Source organism: Ambystoma mexicanum, chromosome 6q, assembly GCF_040938575.1.
Source record: "Ambystoma mexicanum isolate Mex_15411 chromosome 6q, UKY_AmexF1_1, whole genome shotgun sequence".
NCBI lineage: Eukaryota > Metazoa > Chordata > Amphibia > Caudata > Ambystomatidae > Ambystoma > Ambystoma mexicanum.
This window is the reverse complement of record NC_090937.1, coordinates 1,568,246,126-1,568,273,670: the sequence shown is the minus strand read 5'-3', so window position 1 is coordinate 1,568,273,670 and position 27,545 is coordinate 1,568,246,126. Positions and strand designations below refer to the sequence as shown.

The 27,545-nt window shown below is 50.0% G+C and overlaps 1 protein-coding gene across 2 annotated transcripts in view; it reads right to left on the bottom strand.

Moving 5' to 3' along the window:
- The window catches only part of ZNF638 (zinc finger protein 638), an 846,814-nt gene that overhangs the window by 22,752 nt on the left and 796,517 nt on the right, over positions 1–27,545 (bottom strand). For both annotated transcript variants that reach the window (XM_069632287.1, XM_069632288.1), the window contains one exon: positions 14,494–14,612. In XM_069632287.1, the coding sequence (XP_069488388.1) occupies positions 14,494–14,612 (119 nt within the window). The remainder of the gene's footprint in view (positions 1–14,493; positions 14,613–27,545) is intronic.

Genomic DNA, 27,545 nt, shown 5'->3' with positions numbered 1-27,545 from the left:
CCCAGGCATCTACCCTCTTATCCCCATCAGGAGGGAAGGATGGATGGGTATGCCGACTGCTTGGTAGATGTTGCAGCCTGAACCAAACAACTTTCTGGTGTATGAATTTTGTCAAGTACCCTGGGTCGCTGCTGGATGGTCTATTTTCTAGCAAAGTTTTTCACTGCTGCCAGAGATCATGGCGTGGAACGAGCCTATCTCGTTGGGCGATGAAGCTCCGGAAGGTGGAGATGGGAACTTTCCCAACCCGCTGTCATTGTCCGCGCCAGTCATCACTATCAGGATCAGTCTTGTTCCTTCGGGGGGGAGGGGCCGTCAGCGCAAGAGGCATCCTCGTCCGGATAACCGAGCATAAGGTATGCAGAGCAGCGAGAATATCCACCGAGATATCTGCAGATGGTTGCTGAGGTGGCTGTGGGGATGGAGACAAGGGAGTTTGCGGCTTAGGGCCTGTTGCCGTAGGGCCTGCTCTTGACGCATCATTCCTCCTGGAAGGTCTGGAGGTTGGCAAGCTACCTCTGAGGATATAACCGTGCCCTGGAGGGCTACCGTGCCTCCCCTGTTCTCTGCGACCAAGGGAGACGGTTTCGGTCTTTTCGATGGGCTGAAAAGAGTACTCCCTCCTGCCAGGCAGGGATGCTCTTGCCTTTGGGGGTGTGCCCTTCGGATCCGCCACAGTGGTCTTCGCGAGGGACACCACCACTCCTTCGATGGAAGCTTGGGCCTTCATCAGATGTACCTGGGCCTTCACGGCCTTGGTTGAGCCTGCAGCCTTCACCTTAAGGGGAGGTTCTGAGCTCCGCTCTGCTCCTCCTTGGCCTTCCTCCAGAGGGCCTGTCTGGGTCTTTTCCCAGAGCTTGCCTGGATGGTCCGACTTCCTCTTCTTCGAAGATCCCCGAGCGTTGGCTCATGGTCGAAGCCGTTGGGGACACTGTACTCGCCCTGGCTGCCGAGTAGCCCGTCGCAACGGCGCTCCCGTTAACAGTTGACTCGCAGTGCTTAGCCTTATGTTGGGCCCCCGTGGGAGGAGCCCCCTCAAATGTCTTAGACCACTCAACTTTCTTCTGGGCAGGGGAGGCATGCTGCCGGGACTCGCCCAGAGCAGCTGCCTTGGCCTGCAGCCACTTGGGACGCCAGCGCCGATCGCTCAGCATGTGGGGCACCATATCCTGACAAAACGCAGTCATCCTCCACGTGCGTCAGGTGAGAGTGCAGGCAGAAGCACAGGGAATGTGTTATCCGAAAGATGCTCTGCAGGCCGCAGCCTGGGCAAATCTTGAACAGAGGCGCCGAGTCGTCCTTCTCATCTGCCATATCCACGCAGCAAAGGCCTTGAAGTTTTTGGAATACTCCAAGAAGTAAACTTGACAAAATTCGCCCTTGAGGGGCGTTGAAAATTCCGAAAAACTGGTCCCCGTTGACCAGAAGGTAGATCGATGGAGCTTGAGGCTCGATTGACCGAAAAAAATAGAGTAAACCTCTTAGAAAAAGCGCAAAAAGACAGTTAAGCAGGAGGACTCCCAAAACTTGAAAGTGCGGTCAAAATCAGAAGATGGCTGCCAGAGGAGGGGCTTAGGTAGAGGGCATTAATTGGCTGGGGAAGTATGACCCAGAGGCCAGTGATTGGTTTTTAGTAGAAAGACAGTTCAGAAGTCAAACTGACACTGATTTTTTCTTTAACAAGGATTCTCAGCCTGACAGGAAATATTCATGAGCATGTGAATCCATGCCAGACCCCATGCTGGAGAACCGAGTGGCGTAAAATGTGTATGACAATGCATTACTTACCGTAAAAGCATTTCTGATGGTTGTATCTGCTTAGATTCACATGCTGTGCATAGGTCCGACATCCAGTGGTTACTGCGGAGTATTGCATTTTGTTTTTCGTAGTCGAAAAGGGGACGTCGACAAGGCGTATCTGTAACACTATGCCTATAGTGACGTACGTTGTACCCACAATCCCTCACGCGTTTGTATTTTTTCTTCCCTAAGGGAGCCTTCTATACGTGAGTGAGTACAGAAAAGAGAGATGTAGAAAGGTGTCTATGTTCCTTCCATCCGAGCGGGGAGGAAGGGTGGGCGCATGTGAATCTAAGCAGATACAACCATCAGAAATGCTTTTACGGTAAGTAATGCATTGTCTTCTGATGTTTGTTAATCTGCTTAGAATCACATGCTGTGCATAGACAAGCAAGCAGTACCCGGAGTTGGCGGTGGGTTATGAGAAGGAACAGCAGAGAAAAGATGTCTTAATACTGCCTGTCCCACCTGGGAGTCAGATCTAGAGTGTGCATCTAGACAGTAGTGTTTTGTAAAGGTATGCACAGAACTCCAGGTAGCCGCTTTGCAGATGGACTCAAGGGGAACATTTGCAATGAACGCTATGGAAGCCCCAGTGCCTTGAGTAGAATGTGCTCTTGGCTTGAAGGGTAGTTCTCTCTTAGCAAGAGTGTAACAGAGTGATGCATTGAACAATCCATTTAGATATAGTGGACTTGGAGACTGCATCATCTCCTCCTCCTGCTGCCACCGAGACAAAGAACTGATTAGTCTTTCTCAGTGGCCTGGTTCTTTCCATGTAGAACATGGCAGCTCTGCGTACATCTAGAGTATGCAGACTTTTTTTCTCTCAAGTTGGAAGGCTTTTGAAAGAACGTTGGTAGTTCTATTGACTGGTTTATATGGAATTTCGAGATGAATTTTGGTGCAAACCTTGGGTGTGTGCGTAGAACCACCTTATCCTTGTGAACTGTTACGAAGGGGTCTAGAACAGAAAGCCTGTAGTTCACTTCTCTCCTAATGGAGGTGATAGCTATTAGGAAAGCAGTCTTAAGAGTGAGGTCTTTAAGAGTTGCCTTGTGCATGGGTTCAAAAGGCGAGCCCATGAGTCTAGAAAGTACCACATTTAAGTCCCATCCGGGAGCTGGGTTAGCTATCGGAGGGTGTATTCTCTTTACCCCCTCCATGAAGGCCTTGATAACTGGTATCTTCCATCACAACACTAATTTGGGACGTGGTTTATGCAGAAAGTGCCGCCAGGTGGACTTTAATGGAATTGAACACTAGACCTGAATCCAGTAAATGGGTCAAGTACAGAACAATGTGTGTGGGAGAACAGTCAACCGGCTTGATGCTCTTACCTCTACACCAGATGACAAATCTTTTCCACTTGCTAGAATAGCAGTGGCGAGTATTAGGTTTTCTGGCTTCCCTGAGGATGTCCATACATCTCTGCGGGAGTTGTAGATGTCCAAATTCTATGATCTCAGGAGCCAGGCTGCTAAGTTCATGGTCTGAGGGCATGGATGCAATGTCCTGCCCTTGTCCTGTGACAGCATGTTGTACGGGCAGGGAAGTTTAACTGGGGTAGATAGGGACATCTCCATCAAGTGAGCGAACCATGGCTGCCAGGCCCACATTGGGGCCACTAGTATCATGGTAACTTGCTCCTGGTGCATCTTGTGCACAACTTTGTTGAGAAGGGGAGTCGGGGGGGAAAGGCGTAAACAAATTTCCCTGACCATTGAATCGACAGACCGTTCCTTGGACTGGTTCTAGGGGTACCTGGAGGCGCAACTTTGGCATTGTGAGTTCTCCAGAGTTGCTAACAGGTCTATTTCCGGGAATCCCCATTGTGTGAAGACGTCCGAGACGATGTCTTCGTGCAATCGCCATTCTTACTCTTCGGGCAGGGGGAAGTCTCTGCTGAGTTTGTCTGCTAGCAGATCGAGTTCCCCTGGTACGTGTTGTGACACTAGGAACATGTGTTTGAGAGCCCACTTCCATATATTCTGGGACAGTCCTGGAGAGTGGGTGCCCCCCTGCTTGTTGATGTAGTACATGGCTGTGGTGCTGTCTGTAAGGACCATCACTGTCTTCCCTTGTAGGTGTTCCTGGAAGGCTTGTAGTGCTTTGAACACCGCCAGTAGCTCCAGTAGGTTTATGTGCTTGGATGCTACGTTCGGAGTCCACACTCCGTGAGCAGTCTGATGGGATAGGTGAGCCCCCCCATCCTGTGAGGGATGCGTCCGTGGTTAGAGTGGCCTCCACCGCGGGTGTGGCAAAGGGTTTTCCTATTATCAGGTTTTCCTTTGTCCACCACCGTAGCAAGAGAACCAAGGCCTGCGAGACCACCACTAGATCGTCCCATTGTCCGCTGGCCTGACACCACTGGCTGTTGAGCCACACTTGCATTGTGCGCAGGCACGCTTGAGGTACCATATAAATAAACGACGCCATCATTCCTAGCAAGCGCATCGCTTTGCGCACCGTCACCTCTCCACCTGCCACATATTGGGGGATCTGAAACGGCATGTTTTGGACCCTCTCGTTGGAGGGGAAGACGAGGCTGTCCTTTGTTCGAATTAGAGCCCCTAGGAATTGTTTGACTTGGCTGGGGTCTAAGCTGGACTTCTTCTCGTTGATGGAGAAGCCCAGTAGGAACAAAAAGTCTACAGTCTTTTGGGTGTTTGAGAAGCAGGTCTCGTAAGAATCCCCGGTTATAAGCCAGTCGTCGAGTAAGGGTATACTGGGATGGATAACCTGCGCAGGTGGGCCGAAGCCACTGCCAGTACTTTCGTGAATACCCTTGGAGCAGATGCTATGCCGAAGGGTAGCACTCTGAACTGGTAGTGTTAGCCCTCTATCATGAACCTGAGGTATTTTCTTTGCGCTGGCAACATTAAAATATGAAAGTATGCATCCTTCATGTCCAGTGTTGTCATGTAATCTCCCTGTGATAGCAGTGGGATCACTTCCTGTAAGGTCACCATACAAAACTTTTGGGGTTTGACAAACTTGTTCGCTGGGCGCAGATCTAATACAAGGCACATGGTTAGATCCTTTTTGGGTACAAGGAAGTACACTGAATAAATACCCTCCATTACCTGAGATAGAGGCACGTCCTCTATGGCTCCTTTTTCCAGCAGTTGGTTCACTTCTTGGAGAAGGATGGCGAGGTGTTCTGGTGTCATGCGGCGTCCCCTCGGGGGTCTGTATGTTGGGGAACTGTTCAACTCTATACAGTAGCCGCGGGCTACGGTGGAAAGTACCCAGCAGTCTGATGTTATTCCCTCCCATGCTGGAAGAAAGGATGTCCTCCTGTATGGGGTTATAAAACTTCTGGTATTTAGCCCTTGGACTCTCCACGGGTGCCTCCCTTGGTCTTTTGGGTGCCCTGTCTTCTGGGATGGACATGAACCTGTCTAGTTTGTCCATACAGGTCTGGAACCTTTCAAAGGTCCACTGAGGTCGGCTAGGACGGTCTGGGAAAGAAAAAGGAGTTTCTTCCTCCTGTAATTGTCTGGTTCTGTCCCATAACGAAGAAAGTGAGCCTTTGCCTTCTGAGTAGCCTTCTTGCTGGCTAGGGCCTTCTGTCGGCGTCGGGAACTGGCCTGATCTGTTTTCCGGCCCTGCCGGCGTATCTTTGGCCTTGTGCGCGGTTTTCGGCGTCTCACTCGCTGTACATCTCTGGCCGTCCTTAGATGCTATGCGCGCGAGGCTTTCGGCGATCATTCTCTCTTCCGAGGGATCTGTTGCCGTCGCGCTAAGTGTCGTCGAGCCCCCGGTCGTCGAGCCCTTGTTGGCAAGGTGAGTGCTCTTGCGATGCGCGTCGCCGGAGGTTTTGGTGTTAGCGCCCTTATTTTTAGAATGCCCAGTCGCGGAAGCAGTGGCGGGGAGGGCTGACGACCCTTACGGTCGGCGGAAGACGCCGGTGTGCCCAGCGTCCCCGTTGGCGCTATGGCTGCCTTCGTCTTCGACGAATGCGTGCCGGGGGGGTATGTGCTTTGGTGTTTTTCCGTGTGCGTCCTTGTCGCCGGGGTGTCCATCCCCCATAAGCTGGGCGTGAGCCGGGCTTGTCGGGGCCGGACGACGAGGAGCGTGAACGCTCCTTTGAGAGGTCTACAGCCTCCGTTACGGGGGCCGTGTAGTCACTGTCCTCGTCACACTCTGCGGCAGCGGGCGAGGAGTCGGGCCTAGACATGGCGTAGGCCGCCCACCTTTTGACCATGCAGTCTTTTAGAGTTTTGGGCTTTAGTAATTTACAGGCCGCACAGCCGTCGTCCTGGTGATCGAGGGGTAAGTGTAACGCTCACCTGATTCCCGCAGAGACGCCGTTCTTGACTGGGTGAATGCCGTCTTCAAAGGTGATGTGTAACACATGGTTGGCTCTTTGGGCTGGACCTCTGTGCACTGTATGTCTGACTCGAAGAGTAAGATGTCTGCAGATAGAAAATATGGGATTAATGAACTTGGGTTATTGGGTGCCTCTCTCCTCTTCCCTTTCTCTTCTCCTGTAGAAATCCCAAAGGTTAACGCCCTCACCTTAGGTAAGTGAACGCCGAGCTCTCCATCTGCCTCGGGGTAGGGCGCCGTAACCAGTTTCTTCACTGGATAAGGGTGCAGGCCTCTTGACCTCAGAGGACTGCTGTCCGTCGTTAACTGCACGAAGGGTAAGTTCTGGGCACTTCAAATGTCTTAAAAGTCTTTTGTAATGATATCTCTTGTTTTGCAGGGTTCCGGCGATGGCGGATGGCGGGCTGAAGAGAAATGAGGATCGAACCCGCGTGAGGAATAGAAGCGCCTGGAAGCACGTAAGTAAGCGCTTTTAGCCTGCTTCACGATGCGCACTACCTGTCCCTTTTATCTTGAAGGTACAAGTTCGGAGCTTTAGAGAAGCTGAAGGGTGCAGGAATACCCACTGGATTCGGCGTGGGAAGGAGTAATGGCACGTGAGTAATAAAGTTGCCCAATGTCTTTAAACGCACCTTCTTTTGTCTTTCAGATGCTGGAATGCAGTGCGAAGACCTCCGGAGCATGCGAAGAGTAGGTAAGCCTTTGTCTTTCAGATGCCGGAATGCAGCGCGAGGCGTTGGTGACAGCCGATGGACCAGGTAAGAGATGTGCTGCCACTGAAGACCGTAGTGCTAACCTGTTCTTTCTTTGTCTTTACAGGTGCTGCTGAAGACTGGATTCCAGGATGATAAGCCTTTGTTCCCTTAGGCCCAGGATCAGAAGCTGAAGACACGATGAGCGTTCTGCTGCAGAGAATGCAGAATAACGCAAAGCAAGATTCATCCATCGGGTGTGGTTTAAATAGCCTCCTGTAGTGCTTAGGTGTCTCCTTCCACAGCCTCGCCTAGGTAAGAAAAGAGTTCCTGCTTTCCAGAAGAGTTCCAGTGTTCTGAACCTAGGGAGTGGCTCCTGCCCCACCCAACAGGAAAAGTAGTCCCAAACAGAAGAGGATCAGGGGCTCAACTGGCAGGTAAATAAGCAGCATGGTCTGCTGCAGGTAAGACCACCCAAGTATTATGAGCCCGGAGCTTCCAGCGCTGGGACTGGGCATCTTTATGAGCCTGGTGCCACTGGCGCCAGGACAGGGTCCAAAAGGTCCCAATTGGGACTGGCTGGCACTCAGAACTGGGGTTATGGGTCTCCTTCCAAGGGAGTTGGGCAAGTCCTGATCTTTTGGAAGCAGAGATCATGACAGTAAGCAACGGTTGCACCGTTTGTGCTTATTCTTCCAGGTATATTTACCCTTGCAAAGCGGGAAAAACCTAAATGGCGTCCTCTCCATAGCTGAGGGTAATAAATGTGACTACGATCTCGAAAGAGGGAGGGGAAAGAGAAAGGCATTCTTAAAGAGAAGAAAGAAAGACCACAAAACCCCACTCTCCCTACTGTGTATGGCCGGCGAGGCCAGGCCACGTGTTCGGCAGCGCCGAAGGTTCCCCTCCGCTCGTCCTTCTGTCGATGATCTTGCTCGGCGGAGAAAGAGCTCAGCGTCGAGGGAGGGATCTACGTTATTGATATTAATAACAAACGACCAACGGTCGAAGAAACTATTTTGCAATGTCTCTCGAGGAGCTCTGCATAAAGGCGACCAGTAGCTGGGCGGAAAAAAACAATCTGAGGGACCTCGACGCGTGAGGAATTGTGGGTACAACACACGTCACTATAGGGATAGTGTTACAGACACGCCTTGTCGACGTCCCCTTTTCGACTACGAAAAACAAAATGCAATACTCTGCAGTGACCACTGGATGTCGGGCCTATGCACAGCATGTGATTCTAAGCAGATTAACAAACATCAGAAATTTATTTATTCCATGAGTTGTTGGGGTAGCACCCTGATGGATGCTGAGTTGTTGGGGTAGCACCCGAATGTTTGTGAAGTCAATCTTTTGAGTTATCATTTTGTTGGATGCAGAGATCTAGGTGTAGTGCCTTGTTGGAGGATAGCAGTGTGGTAGCGTCCTGACTATTATTGGGGGTAGCGCCCTCTCCATATGCTGGAAGTTATGGGGGGGAAGCGTCTCCCGGTAGGATAGTAAAGTGGTAGCACCCTCATTTTTCAAGTTGTAGTGAGTAGGGGTTATGATATGGCATTTATAACGCACCTATACACAAGTGTTTCAAGGCGTGAAGCAGCAAGAGAGGGGGAACAGAGGGAAGACAGACAACGATCCTACTAGGCCAGGTGTCATTCAGATTGTACAAGTGCAGGGGAAGGGGAAAAGTGCGGGGGGAAGCGTGTGGGGACAGTGCAGTACACGGGATAAAAAGGAAATATAAAACAATAAGTAAAAGTATGGCCAGCTGGTGGCAAGGTTAAGTGCAGACATCAGATGTCAAGTGCTGGTAGGGGACTGCAGGGATACAGAAAATAGTCCTCATGTGTGGGGTTTGCCCGGGAGGCAGTGCAAGTGTGCAACTGGTGGGGGAGGGGACCTGGGCAGGAAATCAGAGGGTGGCCAGGTACCCAGTGCAGTTTCAGCCAAGAGTTCAGCAGGGGAGGAGAGAAAACAGAGGCAAAGAGGAAGGTTTTGAGGTGCTTCTGGAACCAGAGATGGTTCTTCTAGAGTTTTAGGGAGGCAAGTAGGGTGTTCCAGAGGGAGGCCACAGCTGAGTAAAAAGATCTACACTGTCAACTCGTTGGTTGGAGAAGCGACTGACCCTGAGGGAGTTGGAGGCAGACTAGCAAAGAGCTTGAGAAGGAAGATATTTAGGAAGAGCAAGTTGAAGGTATTGTGGCCCCAGAAGGTTGCGCACTGGAGTGTAGCAATGATGTTGCAGTCTATCGCATGTGTCGCCATGGCATCCAATAATTATATAAATGGGTGATTAGCAATTTCGATATTGAGGTGGTTAGTGGAGTTTAGGAGAGGATTCATTGCTACGAAACAGGATGTTTCGTTGCGTGAATATAGTTGGAAGTAACTGGCAGGGGACGCCTGCTAGGTTATTTAACAGTGAATTAAGTGTAGGTTCGAGTTCGTTAGGGAGAATTCTGAAAAACGTGCTAATTCCCTTCACCTTCGAGACCCCCAGCAACTTTGCTGGATTTTGAGGACTTCATTATTTGACCTGATTGGCTTTACTAGTCTTTCAATTCCTGGACCCAGCACACACTATCTTCCTATAGAGTGCTGGAGGGGTTACCTAGTGTCCAGAAACTCATGTAGCAGTCAAATGCTACCCTTTTCTATCGAAATGGCTGGTGGCAGTGGTTTTACAAGGAACTACCATGATTTTTCCTGACCGCGAACACTGGTAGCTAAAAATCGCGGAGTCACGTTTTTTCAAGATGGCGCCTTAAGCCGCTTTGTTTAAACAGTCCCGGTCTTTTTTCACCATCTTTTTGGAAAGGTCCTTCTCTGGACCCCAAACCAGGTTTGGTCCCTTGGTTTCTATGCCTTTGGCGGGCTTCAGGACTACCTCTGGCATCTAAGTGTCTGGGGTGGGCAGGAAGTGAGGTCGAAGTGGGTGGGAGCAGTGCTACTATACTTTATTTTTAAGTTTCACCGTTCCTATACTTTTCTTTTAAACAAAGTGTTCTGGAAAGGTTTAGTTTTAAAATAAAAGTATAGGAAGAAGTTGAAACTTGCACTTCAGTGCACTGCAATGTACATTCCCATAAAGAGCAGGTGTGTTTTTTTAGGGGTTTGGATTGTGTGTCAGCAGGAGGGGGGTGGCGATGGGATTTGTGGCGAGCGGGGGCAGGCCAGCAGGGAACATAGTTCCACTACTTCTTTTGTAGACTTCGACCACTGAGTGAGGGAGGTGCACCGAAACTCCCTGTGCTTAGTCTCCTAGGAGACCCAAATGCACTCTGGCGTGATTGGCTGACTGTCCGGCAAGGACAGCCACCCTGCTGGCTGAGTGGCAGCTAGGCTGGAATGAAAGGGAGAGAACTGTTTAAACGGCGAGTCTCTTGGACTGGAAAGCAGAGTTGACTACCGGAACAAAAAAACGAAGACTAGCTGGAAGAGGACGGCTGCTGCAACTCCTGGACCGTTGGTTTCCCGTTCACGCCCTGCTGCAGGTCCGAATTGCCAAGTTCATCTCAACAGAGAAGCCCCTTTAAGGAAGACTTCTTCCTTTGAGTCGGTGGGACCAATCAACTCGTAAGCCGCCTGGTTACCATTCTCTGAGCTGGTTAGCATTAACCAGGGGGAAGGACACCAGCTTGGGTGCTTGATGATCAGCTACTCCAACTGAAGCGTTTTCTGACAATCCAGTGCAGGAGTCCTGCAACCTCTGTCTTGTCCCCACGACTGAGGCTCAGGAACAGGAAGATCCGCAGGAACTGCCAGGAACTAACATCTTTAGCAGCATCTTTTGCTTCGCATTAATGTACTGTGCCAACTAGATTGAGAGAACGCTTCTCCTGCGGTGAAAGTTCGTGGAACTTTCCCAACTTGCAGGCCTGATCAGCTTGTGACCCAACATATGATTCTTTTTCGTACAAACTACTTCTGAGAACTTTGGCAAAGGCTTTACCGTTTACTTCAAGAACTGCTCTTTCCTATCCAAGACACTAGTCCATTGACTTTTGCCTAGGCCTATTGAACTGAATCGAGTCCTCTAGTGAACTGAAACTATTTGCACTGCCTGCGAAAGTATGTGTGATCTATTCTCTTAACTTTTGCCTTTTTTAATCCCTGTGAAAGTAACTGAAATGCCATTTTGCTCCTATTTCAGGGGAGCCTAATTTGTTCAGGAACTTATTGGTTTGCTATTGAAATGTGTTTGTGTATAATATTAAGTTGTCTCCATGTTTTACCAAGAAACCTTGAGTGTCTACTTGAACCACCGATTGTAAGACCTCTGTGTACTGCTCACATTCCCTCTTGAGATAAGCCTGGCTGCTCAGCTCGCTACCACAAAACTATAGTACAGACTTATACCAAAGGTTGGTTTTGCTTACACCTGTAGACCTAATTGTATGTGGTGGTCCCATAGGTTACTATGCCTAACATTTCAAGGTGATGAGTTTGGTTCTTGTAATTTTGCTTCTAAGCTCTGTTCTTTGCATGAAGGTACATAGTTTATTATATAGACTCGTGTGAGGCTGCCATCAGGGTTATGGGTGGTCACCCAAAAAGTGTTGTCAATTGATTTAATGACTGGCCAGCGTCTTTAAATTGTTTGGAGTATTTGAAATATCTTAAGATTGGTTGTATGTGCCCTGTTTGGCTGAGTCGACCTGTGTAGTCGTATGTGTGTGGGTATTTATGCAACAAATTGTGTAGGTCCACCGAGTATGGTTGTGATGCAGGAGTTAAGTTGTGAGGTGAGTAATGTAGGTTTAATTGCCTTAGGACTGGGCAGGTATGATTCTAGGGCGAGAGTCTAGAGTGTTTGTGGCAGGAACAGGAAGGAGAAATATATATTACTGTGTTTATGTAATTCCAGTCTACAGGTTCCAGGAGAATCAGGTGGGGACTTATTGCCTGGATGGTGGGACCCAGTGTTTGTATCCTCTACAGTCCATCTCAAGTAATATGCAATAAAGCTTTATCAAGGATCCCAACAGGCATATAAAGCATCTATCATTACATGGACGTCTGGGGACTCCTACACTACGGTTTGAAGGTCGGCAGCAATGGTCTCACTCCAGATCAGCAGCACTTTGTGGTTTCAGCTACCGTTCAATATCACCACCATGGTTCTTGGACACCTTGTGGGCTCCGCTTGCTTCTGGGGTCCAGCACTGTTAAGGTGGCTTAAGCGGTCCTGCTTTGAGGGAGTCCTTCGGATCGTCCTGGAGCCCGGGTCGGGCTTAAAGATGATGCGCTCGTTCCTGGCCCCTGGCACTCGGTACCAGCAGCAGCAAAGAAGTACAGCCAGCAGGGAGAGGGGTTCCAGTCAAGTTAGTCTTGGGGCCAGATGGTCCCACCAACTCAACCCACCAACCCAAGGGAAGTATTCCTTTCCGGGCTTCTCTAGTCAATTCAAAACTTAGAGCTCCAGCAGGGCCTCACTGGGCAAACCAACGATCCAGGAGGGTGCAGCAAGCTTCTCGTCCAGTTTCTTCTTCGGTTCCTTCGTCCAGTGGTTGACTGCCTTCGTTGCAAAAGACCTCGTCTTTTATGCAGGTTTCTCCCATTCATTCGCAGGCTAGCTGTCACCCACCCCACACAGCAGGGTGGCTGTCCTCCAAGGACAGCCAGCCAACCAATCACCTTTGGGCGCATTCCTGTAACCAAGGAGCACAGGGAGTTTCGGGAACCTCATTTGATTCGTGCCCTGCCAGACATGCTGGAGCCAGGCTTCATCAGATAATCCCGCCGGCGTGGAGTAAATCTCAAGACGGGCCTCACACACAAGAAAAAGCAAAAAAAAAAGAATGGGCTATTTTGACAAAATGGGTACCCATGGGTACAATATTGCAGTTGAGGATTCAGCCTGCGGTATAAAAGCACAATGGCAGGAAATTAGACCACTGCCACCAGCCACTAAATGTAGTGAGGCTTACATAAAAAATGTTACATGAGAAGGTAGACAAAGGGGATACTAAGTAACCCCCCCAGCACTCCACATAAGATGGGGTGTGCTGGGTCTACAGAGTAAAAGCTAAGTAAAGTCAATTTCACTTTACTACTCTTTGAAAACAGTTTATCCAAGAGAAGTTAATTAAACCTTAAAAGAAATCCAAAGGTCTTCTCTGTGACACTGCACTGCCTATTGAGTTTGCCAGACTCCAAAACCAAAAGTCCAAATCAGATAAAAATACGAGGGTGGGGAAAAAGGAATCTCACGCCAGGATAAAAATTAAAAATCATAAAGACCAGCAAAAGAGCTGGTGGTCTCCAAGGTAGAAGGGAATTAGCACATAAATTAGAATTCCCCTAACCGTTCGCTACATGTATTTGTGGTCCAGCAGTTACAGTGCAGGGGAAGTGTGTGGTAGAGATGCTGCATGGACAGGTGCAAGGTTAGGGAGGCACAGAACAGTGCTAAATGGGTTGTACACAAGTATATTTGTGCATTATCCAGATGTTCCTGCAAAGATGTTGTATAAGAATATTACTGCCAAGTGTAGGTTTTATTTATTTGCATTTGTAGAGCGCACTTGCAGCCAGGAAGGCATTGAGGCGCTGTTAGTGTCAAAACGGACTTGAAATTGACAGGCAGGAGCCCGGTGGTTTCATGATTACACAGTAGCAAGCAACAATACAGGAAATGACTGATAGATTCATAATTCAGACAAAGAGTCTAGTTTTGATGGCCTTGCGGAAGGTTAGGTGTGACTCGATAAGTCTTAGGTGAGGTGGCAGTGCGTTTCAATGCGTGGCTGCTAGGGTGGGGAATCTAGAGCCACCAGCGCACACCTTGCAGGAGGTGGACGTGGCAATTGAGTTGGCAGAGCAGGATCTTAGGGGCCTGGTGGCAGTGTGTTTGGTAATTCTGTTGGTAAGGTAGGGAGGGGCGAGTTCGTGAAAGCAGTTGTGGGTGAGGGCAAGGGTTTTGAAAACGATTCTCTGACAGGGAGCCAGTGAGCTTGCCTTCTGATTTCGGAAATATGTACTCTTCTTGCGATGCCTGTGGCTGCCCTCAATGCATTGTTTTGAACAAGCTGCAGTTTGGCCAAGTTAGTTGAGGTCCTAACGAGAAGGGCATTGCAGTAGTCTAACCTTGACCCGATAATAGCCCTTTCAATGGTGAGGCAGTTGTGGCGGGCAAGGAAGGGCCTTGCGGCATTGAGGATTTTGGAGTAGCAGGCTGAGGAGGCGGCGCTAGCATTGACCCGTCTGTCCATGGACAGGTCGGAGTCCAGGTAGACTCAGTGTCTTCACATGGTTGGATACCTTGATAGGGATCCTATCAATGGTGAATGAGGTGTACTGATCTCAGAGGTTGCCCAGTGTGAAGGGTGACCCTATGAGGAGGAGTTCAGTTTTTTCACTATTGAGGCAGAGGTAAGGTATACAACTACAAATATTTGCTTAGGTTTGAGACTCTTTACCACACAGGGAGGTTTGTGCTCATTTACTACGGTTCTGTGAACTGGTAGTGTCACGCAGCTACGTTTTTAAGTGCTTGACCAGCTTCAGGACTGAGCCAACATTGAACCCGAAGCAGCGAAGCCACAAGTGGATTACCATTATTTTTCATTGAGCTTATGAGTTACTTCATCTTGTGTTTATACAATGTACCCCAAGAAAGATAACCGCCGAGGCATGGGCAGAGTCAAATTAAAAAAGTTACCTCAACACAGTTGTAATGACGTAAAGTCTTGCAATGCTTGATCTTAGAGGCGTTGTCCATGTAGAAAAGAGAGCAAAGTTCACAGAAGTAGCCAGTCTTGGGGATGAGAAATTCCAAGCCTTGTAAGAAAAGAAGCAAAGATGCACATTACTAACCAATCACTTAAATGTACTAACCAATAACTTGAATGGCAACATCTCTTCTACATAATACACAAAAATTCAGGGGACATCTAAAAAGCAACAGGCACATTATATGTTTGCATGCCCATATGCAAAACAAATTAACAAGCTATGTTTAAGAATTGACAATTAAAGCAAGTGTCAGCTCAATTTCATTTTTAAGTTCCATAGAGCTTGGACCAAATCAGTCTTCAAGCATCTAAGCAGCTCAAACTATGAAAACAAATAAAAAGCTGCTAAAACAATGAGCCACTTAGTATAGTCCTTGAACCAATGATCTTTGCAATTGTCATTATACAGTTACAAGAGTGGATGTTTTCCATACACATCCTACTTAGGGTTACTAATTCAGAACTGGATAACGATTGAAAACCTGGTTACTGAGATTTTTCTTTTTGAAAATAGTTTAATTCATTTGAGTCACGAGCACTACTGATGGCGGTTTTGGATTTTCTGTTTAAGGACTTTGAAGGCCTTTACTCATTACTTTTGTTTTAGGGCATTGAGTCATATTTTTGAATTACCAAACTGCCGACCTCGCCCAGGATGCTGGCATTAATGTTCGATTGCACACACCTCACCTAAGTGAAGTGCTGCTATGCACCATTTTCCAAAGATGGGTCTACGAGTGAAGGGGAGGTCATTTTTATGACGTGTTTTTCTCATCGCAGGACAAGCCATGTTAAATGGAGTGTTGTGGGGACAATTTATGTCCCCATTTCTTTGTCCAAGTAACATTTTTTTTAGTTTCCCAGGTTGTTGACATTTTGCTACATTTTTCTTTTGATGCAGCATTACATTTTAAGAGGAACATATTCAAAATGGATTGCCCCGTTTTGCTTGACCCAACTTGGCAGGTTGGAGGGTGTAGGGACCTTTCACTTCATGCACCTTGGTAGGCTGTTGGGTAAGATTTTCATTTATGTGAAAAATCTTCCACACCTGTTAGAACCCCAGAACTTATTTTGCAGGACTTGGTTATTTTCCCTTGTGCGGGGTGAGTTGTAATCTTTTTTCCCTCATACCCTGTCTTACTCTTTTTAGGAGTGATCTTTTTATGTCGCTCCATAGTTTGTTTGAATTTTAAGTTCCATATAACTTTTGGGCTCAATGCATTTTCCGATGGCAACACACCGCAGCTTTGGGGCAGTGTTGCTGGGTTGCCCCTTAGGCTCCCTTTTATTGTTTTCTTTTAATTTATCCTGGGTGAGCTACTGTTCCCAAGTGTCGAGAGAGATTGCGATACCCTTTACATTTTATATGCGATACCAGCATACCACAACTTATGTGGAGTGCTTGGGAGATACACTGGTGTCCCATTTCTCATGGACTAACATTTGTTACTGTGGCAAGCCAACTCATGGCTGGTGGCGGTGAATCTACTTTAGTGGATATTACACAGGCGGTCAAACCAGCCGCAGTAACAGTCAACATTCGGCAAGAATGGTGGTTTGTTTTGCTATTTTGAGTGTGCTTGCGTTAGGGGAGTTTTCCCAAAGCACGCTTGAGATAAGACTTCATAAAACTATTCCTTAGCATGCAAGTTCCCATTAGGTCAGGAAGATTTATCATGGATATGAAAATCTTACCTGTGTCAACCCCAGAACCTTTTGCTGGACTGGTATATTATTTTTCCCTATACCTCGGTGAGTGGGAATCTTTCCCCGAGTCTCTTTATGGGCGTTATTTTTAAAAATCAATAGTGTCATTAAAAGTTATCCTCTTTAGTTTAGTTAATTATTTATAATGCGCACCAGACCCAGGGGCATCAGGGCGCAGCAGATAAGGATATGTTCAGCTTGGTTACAGGGCCAACAGGCCGACATGTATAATAACACATCAATATATACAGAGTAGATTACATAATCACATGACAATGCACTGAAATTACATGGGTACATGAGATGCAGGACGAAATAGACAGCTACATATCGGTATATATAGTGTAAATTGCATGGTTGGGTAGCATAGATTTAGAGTAGTCGCAGTACATTAGGAGAGTGGTCAAACTGGACTGGCCCAAAGTACGCAAATCCGTAAGCAGAGGATAGGCGTGGGAGCAAAGCGTTGAGAGGGTGTTTGAGTTTTTATTTGTCATTTTCTTTTAGCCAGTTGGTCAAATTATGTCTGAATTTGGCAAAAGGTTGGGGAACTGTAATGCCTGGAGGTAGGGAGTTCTATAGTTGCACAGCCTTGACTGGGAAGCTATGTCCTCCAATAGTGGATAGTCTGAATCGTGGAGGCTGTTAGAATTAGCTATTGTCGAAGTTTTTTTTGCAGATTCTGTCTGTAAGGTAAGGTGGTGCATTATTAAGGCACTTGTTGGTAAGGGAGGCAATCTTAAGTTTGATTTTTATCAAAGGTAGATAAGCATTTGTATTCTCTTCTTGTAGAGGAGATGTGCTCACTTCTATTGATCTTCAGTGCTGCTCTCAGGGTATTGTTCTGGAGAACCTGTATTTTAACGATGGTCTGTTTATTCGCTCCGATGTAGAGAGCATTACAATAATCCAATTTGGAAAGTATGAGAGCTCTAGCAAGCCTGAGGCAACTGTCGCTGGAGAGGAATTGTTTGCTGGCTCTGATGAGTTTGCATGTGTATGCAGTGCCAGAGGCTAGGGAATTAACTTGTTTAGCGAAGTTCAAGGTGGCGTCTAGGTAAAAACCTAGGGTCTTCACTTCCTTTGCTACTTTTATGTTATTACCATCAATGGTGAAGTTGACATAATTTGGGCTAAGTTTAGCTAGGAGGGTCGGGGCGCCTAAAATAATAAGCTCAGTTTTGTCATCGTTCAGGCATAATTCATGGGTGGCCATCCATGCCTGAACGATACTGTAAATTCTATTCACCAGAGGTAGAACAACGGCGTAATCTCCTGAAAGCGGAAGGAGGATTTGGGTATCGTCTGCATAGTTAGTATAGGAGATACCCAAATGGTCCATTTGGTCAAAGAGGGGCTTGCTGAATATGTTGTTAAGTGTGGGTGACAAACAGGATCCCTGTGGAACACCGCAGGTTATAGGGATAGGGTCTGCTGAGGCCGAGGGAGAGAAGACTCATGGTCCGGTTACCCAGAAAACACTCAATCCAAGTTATGGCCTCCTTAGAGAAATGGGCTGCGGAGTCTAGGTGGCTACATAGGACTTTATGGTCGACCAAGTCGAATGCAGCCGAGAGGTCTAGAAGGAGGAGTAGGGCTGCTTGGCCTTTGTCTCTAAACTAGTCTATTTGGGCCTTAAGATCAATTAAGGCCGTCTCTGTGCCATGTTGAAGGTGGAATCCAGATTGACGAGATCCTAGTAGGAGGTTAGATTCCAAGAAGTTCTGTATTTGAATATAGGCCACTACCATTTTTTAGAAGAAGTGGCACAGTCGTGATAGGCCTTAAGTTTGTGGGAATGACGGGGTCAATGGTTTGCTTTTTCAGTAATGGCAGAACACAGGATTCTTTACGATTCTTCGGGACAGTACTGGTGGTAAAGACGAGTTGATAAGTTTAGTTATGAAAGAAGAGAGCTCTCGCAGCATCTTTGATAAGTTGCGCCGGGCAGTGGTCTCCTTTGCAATTGGACGGTTTAAGTCCCAGTATGACCTTCTCCACCTCAATGGTCGATACTTTTGAGAAGCTGAAACGTGTTTCTTGTTTATAAAGTGGTGAGGGAGCTATGCTCTGAGGAGTTTGAGGTGCTAGAGAGGCTTTCTTGTGGGCAATTTTGGTTGGTGACGGTTAGTTATGGCATGTTGGATACTGGAACACCACTTTGTCTTTGATGCAGTTTTCTTGTGGTACAATGGGTGTTTCCAGTTCTTTCAAAATAATGAACAATTCTTTGACACTAGACTTGGATTGGGATGACATGCATTACTTACCGTAAAAGCATTTCTGATGATTGTATCTGCTTACATTCACATGCTGTGCATATGGTCCGACATCCAGTGGTAACTGCAGAGTATTGCATCTTGTCTTTCAGGGGAACGAAAGGGGACGTTGGCATAGGCGTGTCTGAACACTATCCCTATCGTGACGTGTGTAGTACCCAAAATCCCACACGCGCCGAAGTCCCTACGATTGTATTTTTTCTGCCATGATGGAGCTCAAGGCTATAGTGAGTGAGTACATGAAGAGAGAAAGTAGTAAGAAGTCTATGTTCCCTTCCACCCCGAGCGGTGAGGCAGGGAGGGGGGCGCATGTGAATCTAAGCAGATACAATCATCAGAAATGCTTTTACGGTAAGTAATGCATGTCTTCAGATGCTTGTTAATCTGCTTAGAATCACATGCTGTGCAAAGACTAGCGAGTAGTACCAGGAGTTGAAGGTGGGCTGTGAGAAGGTACAGTAGAAAAAAGGTGTCCTAGTACTGCTTGTCCCACCCGAGAATCAGACCTAGAATGAGTGTCTAGGCAATAGTGTTTTGTAAAGGTGTACACAGAACTCCAGGTTGCCGCTTTGCAAATGGACTCTAGGGGAACATTTGCAATGAATGCTATGGATGCCCCAGTGCCTCGAGTAGAATGTGCTCTAGGCTTGAAGGGCAGTTCTCTCTTTGCAAGAGAGAAACGGTGTGATGCATTTGACAATCCACCTTGATATTGCCGATTTAGAGACAGGGTCCTCTTCTCTACCAGCTGCCACTGAAACAAAGAATTGTTTATTTTTCCTTAGTGGTTTAGTTCTATCCATGTAGAACATGACTGCCCTTCGCACATCCAGTGTGTGAATGCTTCTTTCGGCCATGTTAGTAGGTCACTGGAAGAACGTGGGTAGTTCGAATGACTGGTTCACATGAAACTTCAAAATTAATTTCAGCGCAAATCTGGGTTGTGTGAGCAGAACTAATTTATCTTTGTGGACTGCAACAAAGGGGTCCAAAACCGAGAGAGCCTGAGGTTTGCCAACTCTTCTGATAGAAGTGATAGCTACTAGAAAGGCTGTCTTGCAAGTCAGGTCTTTCAGACTAGCTTTATGCATAGGCTCAAAAGGGGGTCCCATGAGCCTAGTTAAAACCACATTTAGATCTCACCCAGGGGCTGGGTGAGTGATAGGGGGATACATTCTTTTAACCCCTTCCATAAAGGCTTTAATCACAGGTATTTTCCACCACGACACCTTCTGCTGTGACGTGGTGTAGGCTGACAATGCCGCTAGGTGAACCTTTAAGGAATTGAAAACTATTCCTGAAACTAATAGATGGGTTAGATATAACACAATGTGTGAAGGCGAGCAATCTGTGGGATTGACGCCTTTGGAAATGCACCAGATGACAAAACGTTTCCATTTGCTGGCATAGCAATAAGGAACAAGTTACTTACCTGTAACTGTTGTTCTCCAGCATGGGTCTGGCATGGATTCACATGCTCATGAATATTCCCCGTCAGGCTGGGAACCCTCGGTAAAGAAAAAATCAGTATCAGTTTCGTTTCTGATCTGTCTTTCGTAGTAGTAACCAATCACTGATCTCTGCGTCATACTGACCACAGCCAATGACTGCCCTCTACCTAAGCCCCGCCTCTGGCAGCCATCTTCAGATTTGGTAGCACGTGAAGTGGCAGTATGACCAAGTGAAGAGCCGCAGAGGGGTAGGCGGGAGGGTTCGGATGTGAATCCATGCCAGACCCATGCTGGAGAACAACAGTTACAGGTAAGTAACTTGTTCCTTCTCCAGCATGGGGTCTGGCATGGATTCACATGCTCATGAATAAAGAATACATAGCAGTACACACATGCACAACCACGGGAGGTGGCAAAGGCTCAACATTAAGCATTACATCAAACTCAACATTAAGCATCTTACCTCCTCACCAGGCTCACCTCAGGCGAACAGGTTGCGCAGCACTGCTTGGCCGACCTTGGACTCCTCCCTGGAATCCCGATCGACGCAGTAGAATTTCGTGAAGGTGTGCGTCGACCTCCACGTAGCAGCCCTGCAGATGTCCAGCAAGGGCACACCAGATAGGAACGCCGTGGTAGCTGCGATTGCTCTGGTGGAATGGGCTCTCGGACGGCCAGGGAGCAGTCGGTTTGCCAACCGATGACAGTACATGATACAGCCGGAAAGCCATCTGGAAATGGAGGCCTTTGAGAGAGCCTTCCCCTAATTGACAGGTCCAAAGTTCACAAAAAGTTGCAACGTCTTCTGAAAACACTTCGTGCGGTCCACGTAAAACTTCAGCGCTCTATCCACATCCAGCGAGTGCAAAGTCCTCTCGGCAAGCGACGGGAAGAAAACAGGCAACACCAAGGGTTCGTTGAGGTGGAAGTCCGACGGCACCTTGGGCATGAAGGAGGAGTGCGTCCTGAGCACTACCCTCGTGTCGTGAAAAGTCAAGTACGGGGGCTTGCAGGAAAGGGCCTGGATCTCTCCCACTCTTCGTGCGGAGGTGATGGCCACAAGAAACCCTGTTTTCCACGACAAGAACTTCAACGGAGCCGAGTGCAGAGGCTCGAACGGAGGTCCCATGAGCTTGGTCAGCACCACGTTGAGCTCGCACGCCGGGGCCGGAGCCTTTACCGGCGGGAACGATCTGAACAGTCCCTTCATGAAGTCTTTCACCAGACGATGAGACCACAAAGATGTCCACCCCGTGGTTCTGGTGTATCGTGAGAGCGCAGCAAGATGAATCTTGATGGATGCGTGCGCCAGCCCAGCCTTGGCCAGCGTCAGAAGGTACGGCAGTACCTGGGAGCCGTAATCCGTAGAGGGTTAATCTTCTGTGCGTGGCACTAGACAGAGAACCTCTTAAGATCCGCGTCCGCTGGCAGCTTGATTGACGGGACGCTGACAAGTTCAGAAGGTCCGGGAACCATATCTGCCTCGGCCACGCAGGTGCGACGAGGATCATCCTGCACCGTGACCTCTTGAGCTGGTTGATGAGCCGGATCAGCAATGGCAATGGAGGGAACGCGTATAGAAACAGGCCCTCCCAGGGGAACGAGAAAGCATCGCTCATGCTCCTCGGCTGGGGAAACCTGCTGGCGAACCTCCGGCACTTGGAGTTCGTCTCCGTTGTCAACAGATCGATCTGGGGAGTGCCCCACCGTCGGAAGAGGCGGTCCACTAGATCCGGTCGTAGTTCCCACTCGTGGCACGAGCACAGCCCTCTGCTGAGCGAGTCGGTGATGGTGTTTTTTTATCCCTGCCAGATGAAACGGCACCAGAAACGTCCCTTGGTCGACGGCCCAATGCCACAGATCCCGCGCCTCCTTGGACAGGGCTGGGGGGATCTGGTACCGCCTTGCTTCCTGATGTAGAACATGGTGGTGGTGTTGTCGGTGAAGATCCTCACCACCTTGCCCTTGAGGGACGGAACAAAGGACCTGAGGGGCCCAAAATACTGCACGGAGCTCCAGGACGTTGATATGGAGGGACTTCACCGTCGGAAGCCAAAGGCCTCTCGCATGCAGATTTTCGGTGTGCGCTCCCCACCCTTCCAGGGAGGCATCCGTGGTCACCGTCTCCTGGTGGCTGGGGGTCTGGAAGTCCATGCCCGCCGTCAGATGCGCGCGGGTGCCCCACCACCGGATCGCTCGTCGGAAAGTCTCGTCGAGTGTGATCCTCTCCTCGAAGCTGCCCGTCGTCTGGATCCAGCGCGCGTCCAGGAATTCCTGCAACGGGCGCATCCGGAGCCTGCACAGGCGGAAGAGATAAATGCAAGACATCATTCCGAGGAGGGACTTGATGGACCTCACCCTGGCCGCGTCCGCAACCAGCATCCGCTGCGTAGTTTATGGAGAATCCCAGGTCCGTGAGTAGTTGGACGGTCCTTGCCGTGTGCTCCACGGCGAGCTCCTTCGTCTTTGCTCGGATGAGCCAGTCGTCCAGGTAGGGGTAGACGTGGATCCCCTCTCAGCGCAGCTGCGCCGCCACCGGTGCGAGGCACTTGAACACCATGGGTGCAGACCTCAATCCGAAGGGAAGGGCTCTGAACTGGTAGTGACGCCCTTGGACCACGAACCTGAGAAACGTTCGGTGTCCCTTTAGGATGGGAATATGCAAGTAGGCATCCTCCAAATCCAACGACAACAGGAAATCGCCCTCCTCCAGTTGACCCAGGACGTGTTGGAGGGTGACCATCCCGAACTTCTGTGCCTTGATGAATTTGTTCAGTCGTCGTAGGTCCAGGATGGGACGCCATCCTCCCGTCTTCTTCACGAGGAAGTATCTTGAGTAAACTCCGGAGCCCCGAAGCCTCTTTGGGACGAGCTCGATGGCGCCCTTCTTGAGCATCGCCTTTACCTCCAAGAGAAGTTGAGGGACGTGATGTTCTTTCTTGGCCACAGGGGGGACGCGCGGGCACCTCTTTAGAAACTCGAGCGCGTGACCCTGAGCTAGGGCGCCCAGCACCCAAGGTTCAGTGGAGATGGACTCCCACACGCTGACTAAGCTCGCCAGCCGGCCTCCCACGGCCGGTTCAGTCCTGCTTCGACGAGGCTTTGCCGCCTTGTCCTCCTTGGCGACGACGGCGGGGTCCGCCTGACTTGCCTCGTCCCCTGTAAGCTTCCTGTGACGACGAACGGGCCGTTTGACGGTAGGTGGAAAATCCGCCGCTGGAACCTTTGGAGGCACCCCGTTTGCCTCCGCCGCTCCGAAAGGGCAGCCACCGTTGCTGGAGAACCCCAAGAGCCCGGGCCGTCTCCGTGTCCGCCTTGATGGCTTGAAGGGAATCGTCCACTGTTTTCCCAAACAGGTTGTTTCCGTCGAACGCCATGTCCAAGACTCTGGTCTGCACGTCCTGACGGAAGTCAGTAGCCTTGAGCCATCCACGCCGCCTAAGGCACATGCCGTTGCCCAACTGGCGAAATCCAGTGTCAGCGATGTCCGTCGCAATCGTAATGGCGTGGTCCGACGCCACCTCTCCTTCCTTCAAGATCTCTAGGGCTTCTGCCCTCTTGTCGTCTGGTAGGAAGTCCAGCAGGGGGGCCAGTTTGTACCACAACTCCCTGTCGTAGCGGGCTACGATAGCCAAGGCGTTGGCCGCCTTAATCGTCGTCGCTGCCGACGAGATGAATCTGCGTCCCATCGTGTCTAATTTCTTTCCCTCGCCGTCCGGCGGGGAGGTTGATGTAGAGGCCGCGCCCCCCCCCCCTGCTTTCTTCCTGGCCGCCGCGGAGCCCGAAGGCACAAGGGGGCCGCGTCCGGGACCCGGTACTTCTGCTCGTACCGATCCCTTCTAGCCGGCGTTGTGGATGGGTTCTTGAAGAGGGCGAGGCCCTCATCCCAAATATCGTCTAGTAGAGGTACAGCGAGGACCGTCTTCCTCTTGGTCTCGCGCCGTTGATAAAGGAAACCTTCCTTCTTCTCTTCCGGGCAGAGCTGGAAAAGCTCGGATGCCCTGGCGATCATGGAGTGAAACGATCCAATCTCGTCGGGCGGGGAAGCCCGGGTGGGAGGTGACGACGGGAGATCCTCGTCGTAAACCTCGTCGTCTGTACCCGTCGCGGCCGTGTCAGTCCCCCGTATCATCCCCACGTGTCGTAGACGGGGAGGAGGGCTGAACAGGGCGTGATGGCTGAAAAGGAGGTGGAGGGTGAATCCTTCTCTTAGGGGGAGGGCTCCCAGAAGGGCCTGGCTCCGGGTCCCCCGTCGGGAGCGGTTCCTCCGTTGGTGGTAACGGCAGTCTTGTCCTTATCTCCGAGCAGAAGGACTGTATAGCCAACAAAATGGCCCCCCGACTTGTCTTGCGGCACTGGTTGAGGGAGATCCGACGGGCGATCAGGAGCCCCGTCGGCATCCTCGACGCCCTCGTCATCTTCCACGTCGGGGTCCCTCCCGACAGGATGGCCTTCTTCCACGCCAGAGCCGTGGCCTAAGACTTCGATCAGCTCCTCCTCAGAGGCTGAGGCCAAATCCACGACGACCTCCTGCCCCCCCTTTTTCTTCTCCATCGGGGGTTTCACGGGGGTCCTGTCGATGGGCACGAAAGAGGACTCCCTCCTCGGTGGCAGCGAGATTCTGGGCCCCGGGGTCGCCACCACTGGTGTAGCCTCCACAGGCTGAGCCAGGGCTGCCGCGACTGTCTCGATAGAGGCCTTGGCCGGATGGATCAAGGCTTTCACCACCTTAGGTGCGCTCACCGCCTTCTCCTTGGGGGGAGGGTCACCGCCTCGCTCCCCCTCCGATGGGGCCTTCGAGCTCGACCGGGGCCTCTCCAGAAGCTTCGCCAGGTGCTCGGACTTCCTCTTACCCGAGCCGAGCGTTTGCTCGTGGTTGATGGCGCCGGGGAGGGTGTGCCCTGCCTGGCATCCGTAGAGCCTGACCGTTCGGCGCTCCCGGTGCCAGCGGACTTGCGGTGCTTGGCCTTCTGTTGGACCCCCGTCACCGGGGCGCCCTCAAAGGTCTTAGAAGACCGCTCGGACTACTTCTTCTCGCCTGACGGGCTCTTTCCTTCCAGCCAGTTGGCGAGACGTTGATGGCGGTCCTTCATGGTCCGCTCCGACATATTGCCGCAAAACCCACAGTCCTTCTCCACGTGTGTCTTGTCCTCATGTAGGCAGTAAAGGCAAAGGGAGTGTTCGTCCTCCTTAAAGACATTCTGAAGCTGGCATCCAGGGCAGACCCTGAACAGCTTTCCGGGCGTCGAGCTTCCCTTCTCCTGGGCCATGTTCGAGATGGGCCTGAGAAACTTCTGGAGTCCTCCAAAAGCGTGGCTCAACGAAATCTTCACCCTTGAGGGGCGTAGACGAATCCGACACGGGTCCCCGTTGATCGGATGAAGAAACGGTGGAGCTTGAGGCTCTTTTGACCGAAAAAAGAGATATTTCTGAGGAAAAACGTGAAAATTAGCACTAACGCTCGAGAGCAATAGCACCAGGATCCCAACACTTGAACGTGCGGTAAAAATCTGAAGATGGCTGCCAGAGGGGGGGCTTAGGTAGAGGGCAGTCATTGGCTGTGGTCAGTATGACGCAGAGATCAGTGATTGGTTACTACTACGAAAGAGATCAGAAACGAAACTGATACTGATTTTTTCTTTACCGAGGATTCCCAGCCTGACGGGGAAGATTCATGAGCATGTGAATCCATGCCAGACCCCATGCTGGAGAACGTGTGTTAGGCTTTTTTGCCTCCCTCAGTATATCCATGCATCTTTGAGGGAGTTGCAGATGTCCAAACTCTAAGACCTCAGGAGCCAGGCTGCTAAATTCAGAGTTTGTGGGTATGGGTGCAGAGTCCCCCCCCTGTCCTGAGACATGTTGTACGGGCAGGGCAGCTTGACTGGTGGGGAGAGGGACATTTCCATCAGCTGAGCGAACCAGGGTTGTGCACCATCTTGTTGAGAAGGGGAGTCCGGGGGTGGGGGGGAGGGAGCGTAGACAAATTTTCCTAACAGTTATCCAGAGCCCGTTCCCCTTGGATCGGTTCTGGGGGTACCTGGAGGCATAGTCTTGGCATTGGGCGTTCTCCCGAGTAGCGAACAGGTCGATCTCTGGGAAGCCCCATTCTGCGAAGACGGACACAATGTCTTCGTGCAATCGCCATTCGTATTCTTCTGGCAGAGGAAAATCTCTGCCGATTATGCCTGCCAGAAGATTGAGTTCCCCTGGAACATGTGGGGTCAACAAAAACCTTGTGTTTGAGAGCCCATATCCAAATGTTCTGGGACAGCTTGGATAGCCCTGGAGAGTGAGTGCCGCCCTGTTTGTTCAGGTAATACATTGCTGTAGTGCTGTCCGTTAGGATCAGTACTGTATTCCCTTGCAGTTGCACCTGAAAGGTTTTCAATGCTTTGAACACTGCTAGTAGTTCCATTAAGTTTATATGGTTGGACGCTACTTGAGGGGACCACACTCCGTGTGCTGTCTGCTGAAGCAGGTGAGCCCCCCACCCTGTGAGACATGCGTCTGTCGTGAGAGTGGCTTCCACTGCAGGGGTGGTGAAGGTCTTCCCCTTCAAGAGGTTTTCTGTTGACCACCACTGCAGAGAGAGAACGAGGGCTGGCGAGACAATCAACATCTTTTCATTGTCCGCTGGCCTGACATCACTGGTTGTTGAGCCACTCCTGCATGGGAAGCATTTGCAGCCGCGCGTGGGGAACCAAGTATATACATAACGCCATCATCCCTTACAAACGCATGGCCTTGCGTGCCGTCCCCTCCCGTCTGGCTACATATTGAGGAATCGGAGCATGTTCTGAACCCTCTCGCTGCAGGGGAAGGCTAGGCCATCTTCCATCAGAATTAGCGCTCCCAGAATTTGTTTTACTTGGCCCGGGACTAGGCTGGATTTCTTTTCGTTGATTGAAAAACCCAGGCTGAAGAGGAGATCTACTGTTTTTTGGTTGTTTGAAAATCAAGCGTCGAACGAGTCCCCTGTAATGAGCCAGTCGTCGAGGTAAGGGTAAACTGGGACTGATGGCCTGCGCAAGGCATGCTGCTGCCACTGTCACAACTTTGGTAAACACCCTTGGCGCTGAGGCGATGCCGAAGGGGAGTTCCTCGAATTGGTAGAGTTTGTCCTGGATCATGAATCTTAGGTATTTTCTGTGTGCTGGCAACATTGAAATATGAAAGTACGCATCTTTCATGTCCAATGTTGCCATGAAGTCACCCTGTTTCAGCAATGGGATCACCTCCTGCCGTTTTACCATGCAAAACTTCTGGGGTTTTATAAACTTGTTCGCTCGGCGCAGATCCAGAACAGGACGCATGGTGAGATCCTTTTTGGGTACAAGGAAGTACACTTAATAAATACCCTCGTTTACCTTAAGAATAGGGACGGCTTCTATGGCGTCCTTTCGCAGCAGTGCTTCCATCTCTTCTCTCAGGATCTCCATATGGTCGGGTGAAAGGCGCTGTGAGCGCGGCGGTCTAAACTGTGGAGGTCGGGCGAATTCCACGCAATAACCGTGGGTGACCATCTTTAAGACCCAT